At 47.7% G+C, this 25,013-nt stretch overlaps 1 protein-coding gene across 2 annotated transcripts in view; it reads left to right on the top strand.

Annotated features, from left to right (window-relative positions):
• The first annotated feature begins 200 nt into the window (after window positions 1-200).
• LOC119460670 (organic cation transporter protein-like) overlaps window positions 201-25,013 on the top strand; it is a 113,345-nt gene continuing 88,532 nt past the window's right edge. Inside the window, exon 1 of one of the 2 annotated variants that reach the window (XM_037721711.2) lies at window positions 201-344. In XM_037721711.2, the coding sequence (XP_037577639.1) occupies window positions 304-344 (41 nt within the window). In that variant the 5' untranslated portion in view covers window positions 201-303. Of the gene's footprint in view, window positions 345-24,171; window positions 24,296-25,013 lie in introns of those variants that run through there. The other variant, XM_037721712.2, reaches the window with a different exon arrangement.

A 25,013-nucleotide genomic window follows, 5' to 3' on the forward strand; every position in this document is an offset into this window, starting at 1 on the left:
CCGGAAGCGGAACTCGTCGCCATTGTTTTGGGAAGGACTCCATTTGTGCCATTGCAGCACGACCCGCGGGGGAGAAGGCTAGCCGGTAAATTATGAAGCGGCTGTTTCCGGCCGCTAATTAATAGGCGCGTTAAACTGTCAAGGACAGTCCATGAAAAGTGCGCGTTCGCTACGTGTAGTGCCCTTGGCCTTTTGCTGTGACGCGCAGCGGTCGTCGTCGGTGAAACTACCAGCTCGCGTCTGCTGCCCGCGACGGACCGACCTACCGACCGCTTGCAAACCGATCTATTCGCCGGAGCCAAAATGCGTGAACGGCCTAGTGACGTGGACTGCCGCACGGAGAGGTTAGTGTTCGTCCTTTTTTTTAGCGGTGTCTCTTCTCCTTTCTTTTCTTACTTTTTTTTTGTGCCTGATTCTCTCGCCTTCTTACCTAGACGGTCTGCAAGCGAATTCAAGTGACCACCGCGCGAACTTGATTCGTCCTGCTCCATTGTATCGGCACAGCAGAATGATCCCTAGATTGAGCAGCTGAAATTTATCCTCTGAAAGCTGCACGGTGCATGTGATATGAGGTGCACTGTGGATGAGGGCTTTCGAATAACTTTCGCCACCTGGGATGATTTAAGGCGCACCTGAACCTTAGTACACGACCGATTTTGCATTCCGCCCTCCCTGCAATCCAGCTACCGAAGTCTGGAAATGAAACCGGGATCTCGTGCTCAATAACCGAACACCGTAGCGATGGAGAAACCGCGGCGAGTCCGATGCGTTCTGAAGATGTTCATCAAGCGCGCAGCTTGTATATTCGTCTTCAGTTACACTCTCGCCCTCGCCCATTCTTTCAGTTCCTACCTTTCCTCTACGTAGAGCAGCAGGTCAAAGACAAAGCTCCTCCAGCCGACCTCTATGCTTTTCTCTCTCTACTTTTCTCACATATTGATATCTATTTACAAAAGCTTTTTGAATACTTCCGCGTTCTCTCACACGTAGACAAATGCAAGTCTTTCTTTCTGTATTCAAGTCTGGCTGTAAAGCCGATGTCTCGATTATCGCAGGATCTCTCTTTAGTATGCCACGTCTAACATTTCTAAGCTTGCTTTTCGCACCATATTGTCTTTTACTGTGAAGAACTGATTGATTCTGACTCGGCATGGATTCCTCCCTGGCCACTTTACTATCACACATCTCGCAGGTTTCATGACGCAGATCTCCGTGCTGGTAATTCAGATGGGGCAAGTTGACAACATTTACTGTGGACTTAGCAAAGTTTTTTGATGTAGTAACTCACTCACTGCTTCTCGTCAAGCTTACACCCTTTGGTGCTGACTTGTCCGTTGTCAATCTTTTGCGCAGTTTTCTTGATAGATCATGTTATGTCAACGTCATTGCCCAAACGTCTCCGTTGTCATGGCAACTAGCGGCGTTCCTCAAGGATCAGTAGTAAGACCACTGCTCTTTTGAATTTTTAAGAATGACGTTTTTTTTTTTTCGTCCTGTTCGTAATTATTCTTTCCTTCTATATGTGAGCGACATCAATATATTAAAGAAAATTCGTACTGTTGATGACTTTCGCATCCTGCAGTCTGACCTGTTTTCTTTTTCTGAATTGTGCAAAGGTAATAACCTCACCTTCAATACTGCTAAGACCAAAGTCGTGACTTTCACAAAACAGCAAACATTTCTTTTTCTTATTATGTAGATTCTGTACCATTGTGTAAGGTTTGGGATATTAATGATCTCGGTGTACTTTTTGATTCAACCTTACACTTTTCAGCTCACACTAAAGGCGTTGCAATGCAGAGTATGCGCTCTCTTGGCTCTTTTTGTCGACTATCGAGGGAATTCAATTCTGCTATACGCCGTTCCTCAAGTTGTACACAACAATCTGTCTTCCTCAACTTGAATACGCGTCGATAGTGTGGAATGGCATTTCCAGGTCCAACAGCGACATTATAGATCGGGCCCAAAAAACGTTTCTAAGCATATATCGCCACCACCTTGCTTGCATGGACAGAGGACCTTGTTCTAGCACTGTTGGATTACTGTCATTGCCCTTACTTCACTGCCGACATAATCGCGCTGACCTTCTGTTTCGTTTCAAACTCCTTCACGGTATCCTCACCTAATGGAGCACCCCCCCCCCCCCCCCTCACTTTTGAAAACGGGCACTCTCAGCTGCACGCTTGGAAATTAAACAAAACAAATTTTTCTTTCTGGATATATTGCCAACGTAAGTAATTAATGTTTTTCTACATTACGAATCCCCTGCTTGGGCTGGGAGGATTGTCTTTCGTGCATCGTCGCGACGCGCGCTTTTCAGTTTGCGCTTTTTGCATCGTGCCCAGTTTTTTTTTTTTTTTCGAATCGCCTAATCATACTTGAAAACAGAAAATCAGATTGCTATATTTAACCTAAGGGAGAGTGGTGGGATTCGGATATTATAATCAGCCACGTCCAACGATTGCACGCCTTACGTTGAATTGTTGAATTATCAAATGCCGGAACTGTTGAATCTCTGTCCAGAGATTGTCGCCTAGCGTCGCAGTTTCGGTCCTTTGTTCGCCACAATAAACATAAAAAATTGACAATTGATAATAAATAATAAATAAATAAATAAATAAATAAATAAATAAATAAATAAATAAATAAATAAATAAATACAGGTCTCTTTGTCGAATTTCATTGTGTAATAACGAGTTATTCTATGTTGGTGAAAGCCACCTTGTCGAATGTGCAGAGCCATTGCAATACCGTTGCAACACTGACCTGAATTTTTTCTATCGGCATGTGTCACTTCTGACGTTGTCTGTTCATTTCATTTTCAGGCGTTTTCCGCATAAGGGTTACACTAGTGCATGTTCCCTGGCAGGAGCAAGAACAGCAGAGATTTCATATTTTGAGAAATATGGGGGCCATTTTTGGGGGGATGCATACCTCTAGTTAGAGGGAGACATTATATATATATATATATATATATATATATATATATATATACTTTTTAATGGCAGAAAGGTGGAGAGGTCAGCCTGAGTAAAATTCCGCTAGCCTGCTACTCCACGCTGGGGAAGGGGTTTGGGGGAACAACAGAGATAGGATGTGAAGAGGAAAGAGGGTGGTGGTATAAGGTGAACAGGATGATGAGGGCTGCACACCATACTGTATCTGTGCATCGCGTACGTGCACACTTCACAGAACAGCACAGTCATCTTCGCGGGCAGAAGGAAGGAAAGAGTGGAGAAGGAAAGGCAGGGGGGTTAACCAGTTTAGCACAACCGGTTTGCTACCCTACACATGGGAGCGGGATGGGGGAGAATGAAAGATGGGGACGAGAGAGCGAAGAGCACATAGCACAAGGTAGAGGTTACTACAGTGTAGCTAGAAGACTGTCTATAGCTTGCATAATTTTTGCAGCAGTTAGCGCCATTGGCACATTTAAACCAGACAGCAGAAGCTACAGGGCGTCCATTATTTGTCGCAGCATCGCTTTGATGACAGAGTCCAACGGTGATTTTTCTGTGCACTGTCCTTGTTCGCGCGAACAGTCTAAGAGCCCATTCACACTTGCGACTAGGCGTGGTCGCGCGACCGATTGCGACTGGCGATCAGAAAGCTACTGAAGACGAACGATGTTCACATTTACAAATGCGACCGACGAGTCGCTAAACCGAAATGTCTCACGATGTGCCGTTCACGTCTGCTTGAAATGTCATCGCCGCGTAAAATAAGCGTCAGAGTATACGGACGTCCTGTTCTTTCGCATCTGATTGGTTCAGCTGTTCTGCGACTGCGGTCGCGCGACTGAAAAGTCGAGCAGTGAGCGACTGGCCCGAAATGGTCGCATTTCGAGAAAAGCGACCATTTGCGACTACTTGCGACTGGTCGCTTTGCGACTAACTTGGTCGCACGACCTCGCCTAGTCGCAAGTGTGAATGGGCCCTAAGGCCCGTGTGCGCGTCGGTAAGCGTGGCCATACATGCGATTCCGGGCTTGCGAGACTAGCTTGAAGCAATGTCTCGAAGAGATATGTCGATGCCGAATGAACTACCTTCTGCTGGACCTGCGGGAATTGGAGCCAGAGAGCACTCGTTTGCACCTTAAGCTTGGCCACGTCGACGACGCGATCGTCTCCTCCAGTGTTGCACTGACGCTGCTGCCTCTTTGTGGGACATACTTGTCTTGCTCATTTGGTTCAGTATTTTTATCTCCTTTTTCTGTTTAGGAGAATCCTTGGAATTGGCCTCGTTGGGTCCACCGCAATTTACGCACTTAATTTCTTTTACTGTGCATGAGGATATGTCATGGCTGCAGCCACAGCAGAGGCATGCCATCTGGCCTGTGCAGGCAGCGCTGACGTGGCCTAGCTTTAGGCACTTGTGATATTGCATTGGTCGGGGCACAAAAGGACACTCCGGGTCTCTCACGGAGCCCAACTTGACATGGTCAGGTAGCAGGGGCGTATCCAGGGGAGGGGTTCAAACCCCCCCCCCCCCCCCGCCTTACCCTCCCTTTGTTCTCGTCGCTCCGCGCTGACATAATTCAAGAAACCGGTGCTACTATCACAATTACATTCCTGGGCGCTTCCGTTTGGGTTGGTATTTACAGCGAATCATGTCTGCATATGGAAAAAACTGTCACGGTGTTTGTCAAGGCTTTGGCACTCTGGGAGGCTTTGGGCGAGAATGTGGCGGCCGCATTTTGAAGCAACAAATGTGGCAGCCGCATTTTAGATGAAGGCGAAAATGCTCGAGGCCCGTTTACTTAGACTTAGGTGCACGTTAAATACCCCAGGTGGTCGAAATTTCCGGTATACATTTCCGCCGCTTCCCTTTAGGTGCCGGAAGGCTGCGCTCGCGCTGGATCTTAGGCTACGTTCACGCTTGGTCTCGAAGCTGGCGGAAGCGGCAAAATCTTGCAAAAATCCGCCTGCCTAGGTGGCAAAACAGGCAGAAAAGCAGGCGGCGAGCCAAATCGGTCTCGGACCGATTTTTTCGCCATGGCGAAGAACGCAGCGGAAAGTCGTTCTGCTCGACCGGAAGCTACACTAGCATGTAAACAACCGGTGGTAAAATTGAACATGGCACCAAAAGTGTAGGCTACAATGCTGACCGACGCGATCAAGAACCACCCCTTGCATGCTCTACGACAAGAGTGGTACTCAAACGTACTGTCAGCAACACTCGCGATAGTATTCAACGTCGTGCGACCGGAGCTCCGGCAACGAAGCCTTGGCGTGACCCAGCTCCTAACACTTTAGCAAAGCCAGGCGAAGCCACCACCGCCGTTTTTGAGGTGTCCGCTTCTTCCGTTTATTCATTGTCCATTTCTAGAAAACAAGTAGGTAGAAGTATAAAAGCCATTTCTTCTTCCACTTCCATGGCAGATAATAGTTAGGCAGATTCCTCGTTGGCGCTCCATAATTCTCCTCGCACGTGCACGGTATGTTGCAGAAGTCGCGGGGTGCTTTTCTCGTCGCGACGATAGATTGGGAGCGTAGGTCTCAAGTAGGACGCGCAGGCTTTGGCGAGCCCCAACACAAGGGCCAGCCCGGGTTTTAGCTTCGGTGTTCCCGTTGCCACTTTGGTGTCCTGGAGGCGCCGACAATAATACGAAATGATGAAATGTTATTACAATTTGTAAATAAAGCTATTAAAGAAATATAATCACGCCTAGGCACCAACCTGTGACTTAGCGCAACCGCGCCCGTGTGAGGAGAATTACGGAACGCCAACGAGGAATTTACCGAAGGTCGCAGATGACACGCGAATTTGCGCACAATGATCATTTTTGATGACGAGTGGGTCAAGGGATGAACATACCGCTCGAAATAATGCGATAATAAGCGCCACCACGCCGACAAACGTACGCAGACTAGATGGATGTGGACGAAAGGGGCAGCGGCGGCCGCGTTGGTAGCAAAACAAATGTGTACAACTTGGACATGCGCGGAAAAGATTTTCCGGCCACTTTGGCCTTTCCGGCCAGTTTGGCCTTTCCGGCCAGTTTGGCCTTTCCACCCGCTTGCCGATTCCCAAGTGTGAACGTAGCCTTAGTCTGCGCGCGAAACGTCTCATGTTTGCGATTGCTCCTGTACGGAAGGCTGGTATAGTTACTGTTGTGTTGTTGAATCACAAACCAGCAATGTACACACGAAGGGGTTGATGCCAGCAGTGAAATTCCACCGACTCGCAACAGAATGCACGAAACAGACAGCCGACAAGCATGGATTACTGTTGTGCGCAGTACAGCGTAAGTAAACTCTTGTTGCAGGCGCTGACAGTTCTCATCGGAGTTCACGCATCCTGAGAAATTGATTATCTTCACTATGCACTGAACAAGACCGGAGTTCATTCCTGCATCACTAGTACACCAATCATTCGAGATTCTGTGAGGTACAAGGCCGCTTCCTTTTTGCACCGGCGTAAGTGAAGCAGAAATGAGTTGTACGCACTACTTAAAATGCGTACACATGCCATATCTATGCTGTGCGGTGAAATATTCTGTACAATTCCGAATCTGTTGACGTAAAGGCAAATGAAGGCTGCACGCTTGCACACAGCGGAAGACACAGCTGCCCATGCACTTGCCGCAGGAAATGCAACCCTCTCGTATGAGGGAGCAGGGCGACGAAAGCTTAGAAAAAAAAGCATTGCGCGTTTTTGCGCGTATTTAAGTATTCTAGCTCAAAGACGCAGCGTACAAGCTATTGCTATGGGGGTAGGTATAGCCTGGTCACACGTGCATTTTCACATGTATAACCGTCCTAGACTTGTGAAACGCACTTCGCCCCGACGAGGACGACGCCATCTACGCTTAACGGAGGTTAAGAATTAATGACGTCTTCTCCGATCGGGCGGGTCGTCTGAATGATGCGTTTTCGAAGACTGGTCTATTCAGTGGCGCGATGAGAGACCGCTGCTCCAAACGCCCACTGTACCTGTCGTACTTAGTGTATTTTACAGAGCTTACTTTACTTTTTTACCTAATTTCTTCCCAAGCACACGCACACGCGAGGAGGGGGGGGGGGGGTGCCCCCCCCCCCCTAAAAAAAAAAAAAATTTCTGGCTACGCCCCTGTCAGGTAGCGTGTCTCCCTCGAAAAGAAGCTTGACGCTCATCAAGCGACCGAAGCGATGAAAGTCGAGGACCTTCACTGTTGAAGTCAGGAGCCTTTGGAACTCTTCGTCGCTGATGTCAATCACGACATCAGAAATAACGCCTGCCCTAGTGTGACCATTGTGCATAATGAACGACCGGACTTCTATGTGTCCTAGTATGCGCACGGTTTTCAATTTTCCTAGGGCGGCTTGCATCGCTACTTCCACTGTGACTACGTTTTTCTTGGGTGTTGAAACGCACTTCGTTAATTCCTTTCGGAGCCATGTTACCAAGGTAGGTGTTTAGAATGTGTCTGTTTACGGTATTTAAATTAGAGGTACAAAAGCAAACCTATGTGTCGGTGTATACATAGCCGGTACATTTGGGCCCTGCTCACTCACATCTTTGGTTGTCCTGCGGTATTTCCTCTTCAGTCGCTTGCCCTCCACGATGGTGTAGTCGTTGTCGGAGTCCATCGGGTCGCTGTTAGAGAAACAGGAACCGGGCATATCCATGTCGACGTGGCGAGCCTTACACTATATCACTAGGGGACAGAGTGCGAAGAGGCATGTTCGACGCAAGCGATGGCGTGCCGTCTGTCATCGCCTCAGATGGCGTCTCGTCCAAGAAGCACAATTAAGCCTCCACTGGGAAAAATCTATCGCAGCAAGGCAAGAAGCTACGCTTGCTCAGTTCACTTATGCGCTTTGAAATTGATTACTAAATACTCGCTCCCTCCCAATTCGGATGCGTTATACATGGCATTTGGTTGTTTTTACCTTTTTTTCGGTAAACTATATGCCAGGCACGGTGTTTATATTTCGTTGAAGTAGGAAGCATGTTCTTTGTGGCGAGTGACAAATGTTTAATATGTGTGGGTTCATTACAGTCTTTGCAGAAAGTTACTTATTCAAGCGTTCCAGGGTGTCATGATACCTTTCTTCAAAATGTTTCCCACATTTTTAAAACATCTGTACAAGATACGGACTTCAAATAATTCATTGCGACACTTTCACGCTCCTGCTTTAAATTGAAGCGTCGTAAATTATTACTGAACCCTCACTTTCCATATTTTCGTGCTTCATACGAAGCTCTTAGTTTGTTTCTTCGACGCCTTTAGTGAACTATAAACAAGGCACTGCGTTCAGATTTAAGGAAAATTAGGTGGGCGGTATGGGCAATGTGTAGGCAATGTTCTAAACAGGTGGATTACATGTACCTTTTTGTAATAGATTACGTATGCAAGTGGTACAAGGCGTTATTAGTGTGTTTTATGAGCGACGTAAAACTTTGACCGCTGCCCTGGCATAATTACAATGACAAGCGAGATCAAATTTTGTGAACATAGGTGGAAAGCTACGCCAAGGTTGTGTACGATGTTAAATGTGCGTTGATCAAATACAGCTTTGCATATATATATATATATATATATATATATATATATAAGAGAGAGAGAGAGACAGTCCCAGCTATCACGCAGCACGATTTAAAGAAAGAGCAACGGCGGTACGCGAAGCCACCCTAGTGTGTATTGTTTCCAGTACGATGGAGTAGCCGCCAGTAATGTTTCGTTACTGAGATTTAATTAATTACTTGTAATTAATTATCTAACTCGAGAAGTACTGTCCTAATTATCAAAGTGTCAATGAGAAAGTTGTAGAGCAACATGAAAAACTCCCATGCAGCTTTCTGTTGCTCAATACGGGCTACATAAATGTGTTTTTCCGAGTGTGAAAGAAGCCCGCGAATACACGCAGAATTGCCGCCCGACTGGCCGCTCGTGGCACTTTGCGTGTATTCGCGGGCTTCTTTCATGATCGGAAAAACACGCGGGGTCACAGACCTCTGTCAGGCACTGATTGCGGTTTGTTCCTGCATCACATTGAGATTTCATATGATTTGAATGAGTAAGTTCGAATTCAAATACCTCTTTGGTTTCCCACAAATCACCGTGCGTGATTTATATAGTCCGGTTTCCGGCCGGTTCGCGGCATAAATTTGCTGTCTTTAACGTGCTTTCCTCGGCCTCGTTATCTGTTGGCTTTACACGGTCATGATTAACAAAATTCGAGCCCCTCGGTTTCCCTTTTTCTCTCGTTCGTTCATAGTGAGCGTCTCGAATATAGCGGCCTCGATGTCATCATGCAGCATACGAGGGTTTTTTATCCACGTGCCTGCTCTCCTAAGTTCACGTGTTACCTTGTTACTGTTAGGCCATCGGGCAATAAAGGATGTTCCACATCCGCCCGCCATGGCTTTGAGTGGCGCTGGCTAACACTCCCAGGGCTAGATCTAGTAAACATAAATTCAATTCAATTCTCTTTATTTACCACAAAATATTCTGGCTTGACTCCTGGGCTAAAAGCTGCAAGAATACAGCTTGACGGGGCCCAGGAGGGCATACATATATACATGGCAACAAGTGACAGGTAAACAGATAACAGATGTTTAAAAGCATCATACATGAAAATAAATAAATTATTTAGGCAGATAGTAGAAATGATTATACAATTATTGGGAACCTGTACTCTTATACTTGTAGAACCGAAAAAAAAACAATGCATTTGTGTTACAATGCAAAACAAACATTACTTCAAGAAACTAACAAAGCACAATTATACAATAATACGTAACACTCTAATTTTACTAACAGAAAGAAATGATAACACCACTAATGCAAGAACTAACTGCAATAGGACAATATAATATCAGTTATATACCGATAACAAGTAACAAGAATGAAACAATAATACATAAGGCGTCAGAAACCAGAGTAACCTGTTTTGTAAAACCCAGTCTATTACGAATGAAGACCGTGTTTTGATAGATAAATGAATGAATAAATAAATTAGTAATTCAGAAATATTTCACGTAATATATTTACTGTGGGATTGTCTAAGTCATTATGTTTATTTAGAATAGATGGAAGGTTATGTTTCAAAGACTGGTGTTTATAGTCGGTACGAAAACGGGGTATAAGCCACTCTCCCACGTACGTTTCGAGTATCAATATCATGACTGTTACGCTGCAGAAATGCAGTAGTCTGAATGAAGTGTTTCAACGCAAAAGAGTAGATGTAAAATGAACGAAGGATGCGAAACTCGTGCAAATCTTGGATTTTAATTAATCTGTGAACGCGAAAGTATGTGGAGGTCGGAGATAAATAACCAATGTTGGCAATGCTACGGACAGCTTTCTTCCGTAAAAGCAGTATTCTGTTTATATTACGCTGAGTCGTAGTAAGCCAAACCAAACTGCAGTAGTTTATGTGTGATTGAAATAGCGCGTGATATCTTCTAACATTTATTTGCGTTGGGAGAATTTCGCGGCACCGCGATAAAACTCCCGTAGTTAAAGAAAGTTTCTTACATAAATTATTTATGTGTGAATCCAAACTTAGATGAGATGCAAACGTTACACCAAGGATCTTGTGTTCATCAACAATGTCGATTTTATGCTCTGCACACATAATATCTTGTTTAGTGTCGCATCTCTTGTTTCTAGGTCTGAAAATTATTACCTTCGTTCTCCCGGGGTTAATTTTAAGTTAATTTGATACTGACCATGATTTAATGTTACTTAATAACCGATTACACATTTCTGTCAACTCATCTGCATTTTCGCCAGACAGCAAGACTGTGGCATCATCGGCATATATTATAAATGGCAAAGCTTTGTCGATGTTTACAATGTAATTTATAAAGGCATTAAAAAGAAAGGGACCTAATACGCTTCCCTGAGGGACACCTTTACTAACCGGCAATGAAGATTACCGATGGTTTCCCAGACACACGCATTGTGATCTATCTGTTAAATATGATTTAGCTAAAGCCAGAGGACCCAAGTTAGTGGACGGATTGACAGCCGTCATCGTAGCAAAATCGGCAACGCACGCGTAATGAGGAGGTTGTGGGTTCGGCTCCCACCGGCGGTAAGTTATCTTTTCGTCCACTTTCATTTTACTTTCTTTATTATTTCTGACATTTCAACATATATATGAACGAGAAGAAAGGGAACCGAGGGGCCCGATTTTTATTATATCATAAGAAGCCAACAATGATCCCAAGGACAACATAGGGGAAATTACTTGTACTTACTAATTGAATTTAAAAATGATAAATTAATGGTAATGAAAACGGATGAAAAAACAACTGTCCGCAGGTGGGGAACGAACCCACGTCTTCGCATTACGCGTGCGATGCTCTCACCAATATTATATATATATATATATATATATATATATATATATATATATATATATATATATATATATATATATATATATATATATATATATTGTGAGACGTCGACCGATGCGATGCCTTTATTTCCGAGCAGCCGCCCGAGGCAGGGACGAAGCACCAAACGACGAGACAAAAGATGATGATGAGTCGTATGTACTGATGACGACAACGATATGCCAAAAATGCGCTCACACTGCATATATATATATATATATATATATATATATATATATATATATATATATATATATATATATATATATATATATATATGTATATATATATATATATATATATATATATATATATATATATATATATATATATATATATATATATATCATAGGGGTCACTGATAAGTTGAGCTTCCTTTTAAAATATGTACTTATATCGAGCAAGTTATTATTGGGCAAAGGAAGTCGTCATATTGTCAAACGCAACCAGTTCAATGTGCTGTAGTGAACAGAGTTCACGGGATTTCCCGCGCCCGGCTGGCTAAAACTATTTTCGTGTAACAGAAATCGGGCGCGCAGCGATGCGGCACAACCGACATCTGCAGCTCCAAAACGACCGCCGCAAAGTAGGAAACGTCAAAGGCCAATGACATCGTACCCGTTAAGTACTTCCCTTCACCTTTCACTCACTGAGGCCAGTTTTAATACAAAAATGTTTCCGTGCGCACTCGGCATATACTACACATACTCGCATTTCGCAATGCCAGCTGCGCATACATGCTCATCAAATGTTGTTCGCGGCTCTTTCAATGTTATAACTACTATATTCGACGGCTTTGTTGACCAATATCAGAGGAATTACGGCAGAAACTCCACTGGAGTTACCTAAGTATGCGTAAGAATTGGGCCACTTGCTCATCTCCACGCAACCCGGTGTCATTATCAATCTTATCAAACTTGATCCGACCAGTAAAAACCCTTATCAACCTTTATCGGTCGTTATCAGCCTTATCGGACTATATCCTACCCTTATCAACCCTTATGGTAGTTATCAACCTTATCGAACTCGATCCGACCCTTATCAACCCTTATATGCCCATATCAACCTTATCGAACTTGATCCGATACTTATCAACTTTTATCGGTCCTTATCAACTTTATCGGACTTGTCCAACCCTTATCAAACCTTATCGGTCCTTATAAACCTAATCAGAATTGATCCGACTATTATAAGCCCTTATCGCTCTTTAGCACCTTATCCATCCGCGTCGAACCATTATCAACCATGATGATACTCATGTAACCACTCATCACTCCTTATCAGCTCATTGACTGCTTATCTGTCCGTGTGGCGTGACGTGAAGCGGATGCGCCCCCAGAGATCGATGGCATTTCGGTCGGTGAAGGCACGACCCAACGGAAGGCACATCCCGTCACCACCGAAACACATGGGGGATGTGGTGTGTTTGGCATCAAATTTTCGCAAAATCGGAATTTTCCTAATGTCTACAATGCTCCAAGTCGGGTCTACATGTATTCCACCATCACCAAATCTTTCAAGAAAGCCTTCAAGGAAACTGTTCTCCTTTGACATTTGTTTTGTACTGCCGGTACAACACATTCATATTGTTCAGATATATTCACCTTCTGCAAGCGTTAAGACCAAGGAGGTTTTCTTTTTTCTTTTTACCTCCTTGTTTAGACACTCAGCTTCTGAGCGTGGGGTCATAGGTTCGAAACTCTCCTCCACCGGCGTTCTTCGTTTCGATTTTTTTTTACACTTTAATTTCGTTATAGCGATTCGTCTTACGTGACAGACAGACGGACGGACGGACCGACCGACCGTCGGGTTTCCTTGTTGGGTAGGCATAGAAATGCTTACGCATTTAAAGCACGCTGATTGGGATTGCTAGCTTAACTAGTCAGCCTCTAATTCAATTAAAAGGGAATATGTGTTCCCTTTTCTGTCTGCGTTTTTCTCTCCACGAATCATTAAATTTTATATGCCTCTCTCTTTGTATATGGAAACCCGTCTTTCCCCATATAAAGCCATATGATATTGTGAAATTATGTTTCTGAGAGAGAGAGAGAGAGAAATCAAGAAGAAATAGGCAGGGAGGTCAACCAGACGGTTTGCTACCCTACACTGGGGGAAGGAAAAGGAGGACTAGAAATAAGAAGGCAGCACAGAGTGAATACCGTGTGTGCACGCAGCAAAGCGACTTGAAATCAGTAAAGTCCAAGCAATTAAGTGACCCGCCGATTCACTGGGCTGCCGTCATGCTGCTGTCTGACGATAATCACGGCGCTTCCGCGTAGCTGGTGATGCGCGTTGAATTCACCTGAGATGACCAAGGGACCAGTGGTCATTAGCAGTACGTTGCAATACGTGGCAGTATATCGTTAAAGTAAATATATATTGCAGTGAAGACGGCGAACGCTGGCCAATCATCATCACCAGCGCTAGGCACTGACTCTTGCTTCTTTCTGTTCTACCGCGGCGTTAGCCGCTCTCAATTTCCATTCAATAAACCTTTTTACAATTGGTGGAAGGTGCGGGGTACTTTGAAAACGTCCAACCTAGAAGTTCGATCCCGCACGCTACCGTCAACCATGCCCTAATACGCATCCCCGCCGGCACCTCCTCTTCCATCGGTCGTGTGCTCCCATGTATTTCGTCAAAGGGCCCTGCTGTTTTCAGCGGCGAGGATGACAATGACGCGGAGGACTGGCTCTCGTCTTACAATAGAGAGAGAGAGAGAGAGAAAACATTTATTTGGACCATAGAGGTCGTTGATCTTGAGGACGAGTGGGTGGTGTACAAGAGGGTAAGCGTGCACAACAAATAGGACGATGCTGCAAAACTATCTAGGTGTGACCACCTACTAGGTGTGGCCAGCCTCTGGCACAAGGACCATGAGAGGGATTTCCAGACATGGCCAGCGTTCAAGACCTCTTTCGTAGACGTGTCTAACCGCCCTGCTGTTCGTAAGCTGCGCGCAGAGCAGCGTTTGCGGGAACGAGCCCAGCAGCCGGGTGAGTCCTTCACTAGCTACGAATACATTCTAGACTTGTGCAAGAGAGTCAATGCGACCATGTCAGAGTCAGACAGAATAAAGAATGTTATGAAGAAAATAGAGGACGACGTTTTTAATATGCTACTTGCGCAGAATCCGCTCACACTGGCAGAAATCATTACTCCGTGCCAGAGTTACAAGGAGCTGCAAAGGAAGTGATCTTTGACCCGTCGCCCTCCTTTGCACGACCAATTTCCGATCACTCAACGCTGCTCGCAGAGATAAAGGCGTTTGTGCGTGAGGAAGTTGCCCGCCAGCTCTCTTTATTGTCCTTCACTCAGCCGCAGCATATACAGCAGCCTGCTTCAAATTTTGTGCCCACGCTCCGCCACGCGATTAAGCTAGCAATCGCCGAGGTCTCGCCTGTGCACCGCCAGCACGTCCCTACAGTGGTGCGCCTCAGTTATGCTGAAGTCGTTTATGCTGAAGTTATGATTATCCTGCAGCTGCAGCTGTGCCCCTCAGTTACACCGACGTTTTACGTAGACCCCGACCACAAGTCGCCGTCCCGTCTTTTCATTAGACGCCTCGTACACCGCGCCCTGTGACCTGTGCTGGACCTGCCGTTGCGAATTCGTGGCGTTCGTCCGACGATCGTCCAATATGCTTTGCGTGTGGTTACGCCTGATCATATTGCCCGCCGTTATCGAGGTGCTAAGTCACCTGGTGCCGTGCCACCCGTGACATCCCGCGATGCAGGCGTGCCAAGGCCGTTTTGCAGCTCTTTACGACTCATCTTCGGCCCCGTCAGCTTTTAGATTGATGCTTATTACCCGCCGTTCACCTTCTCCGTGTCGCCGCTCACCATAGCCGGTGCGACCTCCGTCCTGTGGCTCGAGAAGATAAAAATTGATTGTCGCAGTCCACAAGGCAAGGACTGCAGCACCGTCGAACTACAAAAGTCCTAACCATCGCCCACCAATTATACTCCAAGCGCATTTTTGCCGTCGTCGTCGCCGTGATGTTCCGTATACCAACAATGATAAAATCGTCGCCGCGCGCCGTGCGTTGTGTTTGCGAGTGAAGGCGTGCGAGGGTGAGCCGGCAACCGCAGCTTAATTTATAGAGGGAGGCGGCCGGAAGCGCACGCTCTTCCTTTACGCGTGAGGAACGAGGAGGAGGCGACGGAGACGGGAGGGGGGGGGGGGGGAGGGTGCGTTCTGCTTACGCGGCTGCTGCTCACGGAGCTATCTTGAAAGCCCTCGCCGATGCGGCTGAAGTGTGCGCCCGCGGCGGCCTGATCTTCAAAGCGATCTGCGATGGGCCTAAGGGCATTCGCCGAGTGCTGGTAGCTTCGTATGCGCTGCGCTTTCGACGTTTAGTTTGCATTGAAGCGCGAGTCAGCGCGAAGGTCAGTTTGCTCGCTGCCGCTGGGGCGATTTCTCACTCCAGCGTTTTGACGAGCTCCCGCGGTCATCGAGCGAGATGTGTTCATGTTTACCTGTGCGCGCGTAACACTGTGCTTGTTTATTTAGTTAGTAAGCGAATATTTACAACTTAATATGGCCGATAAAACTACTATCCTTACTTATAGCTGTCTACTAATTTGCTATCGCAATCGATGCTTCGCCTTTCGGGCGAAACTGCGACTTCTTATAGACATTTGTGTTGAAGGGGTTCGCGCATTTGTTCTCGTGGACACTAGAGCCGCAGTCTCTGTTACGGACGTAAAGCCCTGTCGCTCGCTTCGGAAAGTTACGACGCCACTTTCGGGGTTGTCCCTTCGCACAGCAAGCGCTCAGCATGTTCACGGTGTGTACGGCGCGTGTGGTTATTGATGATGTCCTGCATACCATTGAGTTTATTGTTATTTATTCTTGCTCTCAGAAAACTAGGTGGGGTAATGAAGTTTTTAAATTTGCAAGCGCAAGACGGGGTTAATTGGAGATACAGGGAGAGGCCTTCGTCCTGCAGTGGACATAAATATAGGCTGATGGTGATACTTGCTCTCATGACGTTACCCTCGGTTGGGACTTTCTTTCGCGCCATGACGCCGTCATTCATTGAGCACGTGCTAACGTTGAACTATCAGCGATGGTAAATGTGACCTTAGCCGACGTTCCTCCAATTTCCTGTAAACTGCTCGTGAAGAAAGAAACTAACGTTCCCCCCAACGCCTCAGCTGTAGCCTCTCCGACGCTATCGCACTGCTCTCTCCATCTGGCCTGTTCTTTACACGGAAACATGGGCTACATTTTGCTGCTGTTGACATTGCGCATCGCTGCAGTACTCTCTTTGTTTCGGACCTGCTTCCGTATCATGTGACACTGTTTCGAGGAGAATGCCTGGGCAGTGTGGAAGTCACTGACGACATGCATGTCATCGACGTGTCGGGCGACGCAGCCTCTGCCAGCCACTCTACCCTCAGTGATTTATCTATACATCTGAAACATTGTCCACAGATGTGTTTGGTCCCTCCATCACCGAAGACCTTACGCCGATTCAGCGTTTAGAGCTTCTATGCGTCCTAAATTAATTCCTTTCTTCTTTCGATGTCAGGGTCTTGCGTCACCAGCAGACCCTGACAACCAGCTACGGTTGGTGAACAGGGATCGGGCGGCGGCAGCGAGCCATGGCTACCTGGACTGAGGAGGCCACCCACCTTTGGGCTCAAGAAACCTGGTCTAGCAATAAAGTTTATTTCTCTCTCTCTTTCGATGTCATGCAAACTTCTTTGGGCCGCACGTCCACCGTTATGCATAACATTGACACCGGCTCCCGCCCACCATGATGACAATGCCCATATCGCATACCTGCCACAGAGCGTTATATATGTTATCGACAGGCAAGTCGATGACATTCTTCGCCGCCAAGTGATTCGAATTTCATATAGTCCGTGGACGTCTCCTGTGGTCCTTGTTACGAAGAAGGGTGGCTCTGTTCGCTTCTGTGTAGATTACCGACGCCTACAAGATCGCTCGCAAAGATGTCTATCCCCTACCGCGAATAGATGACGCCATTGACTGTCTGCAAGGAGCGGAATTCTTTTATGAATACGTTGTTGCATACGCAAGTCGAACCCTGACAAAGCCGAGACCAGTGTGACGGAGAAAAAATGTTTAGCCATCGTCTGGACCCTCACAAAGTTCCGTCCTTATTTGTATGAGCGCCCATTCGATGTCGTCACAGACCATCGTGCACTCTGTTGGCTCTCATCATTGAAGGAATCCCTCGGCATCAGGCCGCCTTGCTCGCTGAACACTTCGGCTGCAAGACTTTGACATCCCCGTTCGTATACCGAAACGGACGCCAGCATTCTGACGCCGACGCCTTGTCACGCTCTCCCTTGCCCGACAACATTTCCTGTTCCTCAGCGCCTCAGTCTACTATTTCGTCCATTGTCGTTGGAATCATCGCTTCCGAGCAGTGCAAGGACCACTGGATTGCCTCCTTTGTCGGGTGGTTTGACGAATCTCTCCGATTCGTCAAACCACCCGACAACTCGCACGCTGCGTCGTCAAGCTCAGCATTTCGCTATTCACGATGACCTCCTACACCGACGTCATTATTACTCAGACGGCCGCCAGCTATTTACTGGTAATATACCTCGAAGCCTGCGTTCCGAAATCTACGCATCCTTCCTTACTGATCCACAGAGTGTGCACTCGAGAGCTTTCAAAACTTCCCAACGTCTTCGATAGTGATACTACTGGCGAGGTGTCTACAGCTATGTTCAAAAATTTGTTCGCTCTTGTCCCGATTGCCAACCTTCAGACCCCCAGTCGCCAGGTGGTCTGCAACCTCTACCTTGCCCTGCCCGGCCGTTTGGGTGTGTCGGCATTTATTTGTATATGGGACACTTCGCCTGACAACTACTGGTAACCGCTGGGCCATCTCATGCGATACGCCGAAACCGCCGCCCTCCCGGCAGCTACAGCGCGCGACGTCGTTTCGTTCCTCCTTCACAGTTTTAACGTGACAGCGTTAAGGGCCCCGTGTTGCAGAAAATCCGGTGTCGGCGTCTTCGGCGTTATTCGTTAGCGAAAATTATATTTAGGTTTATGCATATGCCGCGCCTTGCTATATGACATGTGGTATATGCGGGTTATATTGCCACACCATCTTATCACTAAGGTTGATCACACCTTATCACACATACTTGACAAAATTATTCCTCGGAATTTCGAGAATGACAGCCAACAAACAAATATCATGAAACAAAACGTATAAAGTCCAAGGGCGATAAAATAGTCGCCGCGCGCCATATGTGCGAGTGAAAGCGCGCGGGGGACGCGCGCTTTCACGGAGAGCGGACGCATGGCGGAGAGCAAACGCGACTTCGCACGTCGCGCGAAAGGCCGTGGGGGTACGGAATGGATTGAGGGGGGCGACGCTGCGCTGCGCCACCAAATGCGTATCTTGCAATCGGGTGCAAGGGCAACTGGCGACTCAATCTCCCACGCGAAAGGAGGAAAGCGGGAAGGCAGCGCGGGAGAGAGACGGGGCGGCTTCTACTCTGACAACTGCGTACATTTGCGCCGGTGCGGGCTGTCGCGCGCACCGTATCTTGAAAGCGATCTCCACACGGCTCTGACCTTTGTATGCGTTGTGCTTTCGCCGCTCAGTGTCCGTTGAAGCGATAGACCACACGAACCTTCGCTTGATACGGCTGCCGCGCTTGCTCACGCCAGCGTTTTTACAGTGGTTGTCTGCAGTCATGGAGTGTGATCTATTCATGTTTGCTTGTGCGCGCTGACACCATGCTTGTTAAATCAGTTAGTAAGCGATTGTGTCCAAGTTTATGCAGCCGATAAAACTACTATCCCTACTCCGTATAACTCTCTACTAATTTGCTATCGCAATTAATGCTTCGCCTTTTGGGCGAAACTGCGACATTTTTTTTTATCCTCCGTCACGGTCCGCCCCAGGAACTGCTCAGTGATCGCGGGCGCGTCTTTTTGTTCAAAGTCGTTCAGGCCATCCTCGATCAGTGCCACGTTATTCATCGCGGATAACTACTGCGTATCACCCTCGAACCAACGGGCTCACTGAATGCTTCAACAGTACGTTTGGCGACATGCTTGCAATGCATGTAACCTCAGTCAACCTCATCCTGCCCTTTGTCATCTACGCATACAGCACCGCCACCCAGAGCACCGCTGGTTTTCACCCTTTTTCTTATTGTACGGCCACCACCCGTCGTCGCACACTATCGGCACAATTCTTCCGTACCGGCCGGATGCGTCCGAGTGTGCGCCTGTTTCTGCCGCTGCGAGACATGCTGAAGACTGCCGCGAACACGCACGGGCCTTAACGGCAACTGATGAGCGCCAGAAGAGCAGCCACGCCGACAACACCGACGCACCCGCTTTCCTCCCTGGCACGCTTGTGTGGCTGTCAGTTCCTGCCAATGCAACTGGTTTCTCCTCGAAACTACTACCCAAGTACGAAGGCCGTTACCTTATCATCGAGCGCACATCTCCCGTGAACTGCGTCGTCGAACCCATCGCGCGCTGTCCTTTGGACCTGCCCCGTCGGGGACGAGATATTGTCCATGTGAGGCGCCTCAAGATATACTACTCGTACGACCTGCGCATCGTGGTGAGCTCATAGGTCGCCAAGACGGTTCCGTTTCCTTCCCAGGCGTAATTGTAATGAATACGGCGAACGCTGGCCAATCATCATCACCAGCGCTATAGGCACGGGTTCGCCGCTCGTGCTTCTGCTATATATATATATATATATATATATATATATATATATATATATATATATATAATATCGTTACGGAGAGTTTTTTTTACCCAGCACCTCCACAACAACTGTTACGGAGAGTTGTGCAGAAATGACTTTATTTACAGGAGATGGATGATGGTGACCGCGCAATCCGGCCTTGAAGCACTTCGTCCTCCTTCCTCTTCTTTCCAACAGCTTCTTGTATGCTCGTTACATTATATATATATATATATATATATATATATATATATATATATTGAGAAGAGCTTTATTGGCGGTGTCCTTCAAGGACGTTAGGAGTTCTAAGAACGGCGAGGCAGCGTGGAGCACCGTCTCCAAAAACACCAGCGACCAACAGCGCGAGCAGAGCGGGCCGAGCGTTGGCGATGCCGCTGGACGGAGGCGCGTCTTCTTCTTCACAATCGCCCCCGCAGAAAAAGAGCCATCCTGGCGACCTAAGAGGTTGTTGGCAGAGGGTCATGGTAGGGCTTGAGACGCGCCACGTGGACGAGGTGACGTCCACGCCGGCACATGTCGTCAGATGGAGAAAGTGGCTCGATGAGAAAATTCACCGGGGACGTTCGCTCCAAGACGCGGTAAGGCCCTTCGTACTTTGGAACGAGTTTTGAGGAGAGGCCTGGAGTTTGGCAAGGAACAGCCAGCCATACAAGAGATCCTGGCGCATACGTGGGACTGGGCAGTGAGTCGGCGCGTCCTTCCTTCTGGCGCTGTTGTTCTTGTGACGTAAAGGTGCGCGCGAGCTGGCGGCACTCTTCGGCTTGTCGGGCAGCTTCGTACACAGGTGGGCACTCGGAAGCGTCAGGACTGGTATGGAAGGAGAGTGTCGACGGTATGCAATGGCTCCCGTCCATATAGGAGGAAGAAAGGTGAAAATCCCGTTGTAGCTTGTATCGCGGTGTTGTATATGCGAACGTTACAAACGGAAGTACGCGGTCCCAGTTGCCATGATAAGATGCCACGTACATCGCGAGCATATCACCGAGAGTGCGGTTAAATCGTTCCGTGAGCCCGTTAGTTTGCGGATGGTAAGCCGTGCTCGTTCGATGAATAATGTGGCATTCCGACAGCAGAGGTTCGACGACCTCGGAGAGGAAGGCACCACCTCTATCACTGAGAAGTTCTCGAGGTACGCCATGTCAAAGGACGAAGCGATGCAGCACGAAAGAGGCTATATCCCGCGCTATAGCATTTGGTAGAGCAGCAGTTTCGGCGTAGCGTGTCAAATGGTCCACAGCAACTATATATGATCCACCGATTGCCATCCGGTGTCATGGGAAGCGGGCCGTAGAGGTCAATGCCTACGCGATCGAAGGGTTTGGCAGGGTACGGAAGCGGCTGCAAGGCGCCAGACGCACGTAAAGGTTGTAATTTGCGACGTTGACAGTCAGGGCAGCATTGAACAAACTTTCGTACAAAAGTGTACATTTCCCGCCAGTAGTAGCGATGGCTTATACGTTCGTAAGTCTTAAGTACTCCGGCGTGGCCACATTGCGGATCGTCGTGAAAAGAGGCACAGATTTGGGATCTTAAGCTGCGGGGAATGACTAGTAGCCATTCACGGCCTTCGGGAGCGTAGTTGCGTCGGTGAAGCAGCTGATCACGAATGGCGAAATGAACAGCTTGGCGTCGGAGGGATCGGGATACAGGAGTGGTCGATGATCCAGAAAGATGGGCGAAAAGAGAAGCGATCCACGGGTCACGGCGTTGTTCGTTGCCAATCGAGTCAAGGTCAAGAGATGACAGGGGTTGAGCGCAAGTGGTTCCGCAGGCCGAGTCGGGAGGTAGAGGTGAAAGGGACAAGGCATCTGCGTCAGTGTGCTTGCGTCCACAGCGGTAGACGACGCGAATATCGTACTCCTGGATTCTGAGTGCCCAGCGTGCTAAGCGGCCAGATGGATCTTTCAACGTGGCAAGCCAACAAAGCGCGTGGTGATCCTTTACCAGCTCAATGGGCGGCCGTATAAGTATGGGCGGAACTTGCCAAGCGCCCATACGAGAGCCAAGCACTCTTTTTCAGTAACGCTGTAATTGGCCTCTGCTTTTGTCAGCGTACGACTCGCATAGGCGACCACGTATTCAGAGTAGCCGGGCTTGCGTTGCGCGAGGACGGCGCCAAGAACAACCCCGCTGGCGTGTGTATGCACCTCAGTTGCAGCTGTCGGATCGAAATGGCGAAGAATAGGTGGAGAGGTAAGAATATGACGCAGTGTAGCAAACGCGGCGTCGCATGCAGGAGACCAGGAGGAGAGGTCCGCGCCACCGCGTAGGAGCTGGGTCAAGGGCGACATGATCGATGCGAAATTGCGGACAAAGCCCCGAAAATATGAGCACAGGCCCACAAAACTGCGTAGTTCATTGACGTTAGTAGGCTTCGGGAACTGAGCGACTGCACGAAGTTTCGAGGGGTCCGGTAGAACGCCTTGCTTGGACACGGTGTGGCCTAAGATGGTCAGCTCCCGCGCGGCGAAGCGGCACTTCTTGAGGTTCAGTTGCAGGCCAGCGTTGGTGAGACACGTCAAAACATGTCGAAGGCGAAGTAGGTGGGTCGGAAAGTCAGGTGAGAAAACCACGACATCGTCGAGGTAACAAAGACACATAGACCACTTGAGGCCACGCAGCGTATTGTCCATGAGTCGTTCAAACGTGGCAGGCGCGTTGCAAAGTCCAAAGGGCATCACGTTGAACTCGTATAGGCCGTCAGGTGTACTAAACGCTGTTTTCTGGCGATCGGCTTCAGCCATTGGAACCTGCCAGTAGCCAGAACGCAAATCTAGGGACGAAAAGAATTCTGCGCCCTGAAGGCTGTCAAGGGCGTCGTCGATGCGCGGCAAAGGATAGACGTCCTTGCGCGTGACCTTATTCAATCGATGGTAGTCAACGCAAAAGCGGATAGAGCCGTCCTTCTTGCGAACGAGAACGACAGGAGATGCCCAGGGATTGTGAGATGGTTGGATAACGCCACGGCGTAGCATATCGTCGACTTGGTCGTTGATGACGCGACGCTCGTCGGCGGAGACGTGGTATGGTCGTTGACGCAACGGCTGGTGCAAGCCGGTGTCAATGTAGTGCTTCACTTCCGACGTTCGGCCCTATTGCGGCTGAGACACATCGAAGGAATCTCTGAAGTGGTGTAGAAGCTGAAGAAGCTCGGAGCGTTCGGCAGGGGTTAGTGTAGTGGCGATGGAACTCGAAAACATGTCACTCGATGACTCTTGAAGTGTTGAAAGGGCGAGGAGTTCGTTCGAGTCAAGATGGAAAGATTCGTCTGGCACGGTAACAAAGAACGAAGAGTCAAGCTGTTCCACGCGGCTGAGACATTCGCCGACAAGCAACGTAACCGACGCAGCAATGTATATATATATATATATATATATATATATATATATATATATATATATATATATATATATATATAGTTGAGGATAAGCGTTCCAGGCACCTGTAATGATATACGAGTGTAAAAACACAACAAATTCATTTCGCCGTAGCGGCCAGACACTATATCAAGAATTCTCGATAAAGGTCTTGTTTGCTATTTGCCTTCAAACTTTCTTTGTAAGGCCTACGTACACAAGTTTTTCCGTTGTGATACTTCTTTTGCCAACGCATGCTTTTTTCTTGTAGTTGCTGTTCATTACATTACAAGCATCTGAATGCCTGAATTTTGATACATAAATGTAGAGCGTATCTGCAACCCTTCACGGAATGTAGATTATACATGGCCGACCGCACAGGTGGTCAAAGTTGACGAATATTGGCGGACAGCTTTCTGTTGTACCGCTCAACCTCTCGCTTTAAAGGTTCACGTGTATAGCGTATGTTTGCGACATCTTTAATGGGACACGTCAATCTTCTAGCGGCCATATTTGTACGCAGTTCTGCCCAGCTGTCACGCAGCACAGCGAGCACAGACGGCGGTGTGTTTTACGTCACGTGGCCAAAAGTGCTGCGTTGCCAAAAATGCTGTGCTCCACCGAGACTCGGTGCTGCTGCCTTTATTTCATTTTATCTCTTTCCTGCATTTTAACGAGCGCTGCGAGCGTTCGTAAAGCAGGCCGTATTTCTATCCTGGAGTGTCAAACAGTTCGCGCTCGGCCACTTGTGAATCCGGAGCAGCCTGCTGTGTGCGAAAAACGGATTGAGGAGTTTTTCACTTTTCTAATTGTGAAAGAAGTCGGCTAGAAAAGAACAAGATGTCACATCGCAAAGCAACCACCGGAATTGTCAGGTAACGTATTTTGCCTATAGAGTGAACTGTAACCGGACCAACAGAGAGACCTGTGTACTATGTGTGTAGCTGTTCCTTATGAGTGCCAAATACAGGGCGTCAAGATGTTCGGGAACTGCACCACCTCCCTTCATGAACTTTGGTGCGTCCGAGTACCGGAACTGAGCCTTGCTGATCTAATAATTAGAACGTTGCGGCTTTTCAAAACGTTACGGCATAAATATATTTCCCGATGCCGCAGATTCCGAAAGTATGAAGACATTTGCTTGTGGGCCGCGTATAGCATTGTCCACTGAGACTAATTTATTTCATATGTAAGTAAGGTTATGATCCCAACACAGTGACAGGGCGTGAAAGGCACATAAATTTCGTTCTAAAATATGTGGGTTGCCTAATGTGTGGGTTACACGCACTACGATCACCTGTGAAGTCTATGTTGGTATATGCATACCAGCCCTGCTAAATATCGTCATCTGTTCCACAAAGAAATAATCCGAGGACACCTAAGCACTTATGAGATGTGAATGCAAAATCCAGTTGAACGTCGCTGAGCGGTCTTTCAAGTTATGAACTCGCGGGCAAGCGAGCGAGCGCGTTGAGACGCATGGCGCGTTCTGATTTGGCCTTACCGAGGCGAAGTTAGAACGCAGGCGAGAGCTTGCGTTCTAACTTCGAGACAAGGAACGCGTAGATAACACAGGCTTCCGAAAGCGAAAGC

This window comes from Dermacentor silvarum, chromosome 8, assembly GCF_013339745.2.
Source record: "Dermacentor silvarum isolate Dsil-2018 chromosome 8, BIME_Dsil_1.4, whole genome shotgun sequence".
In the NCBI taxonomy this organism is placed as follows: Eukaryota; Metazoa; Arthropoda; class Arachnida; order Ixodida; family Ixodidae; genus Dermacentor; species Dermacentor silvarum.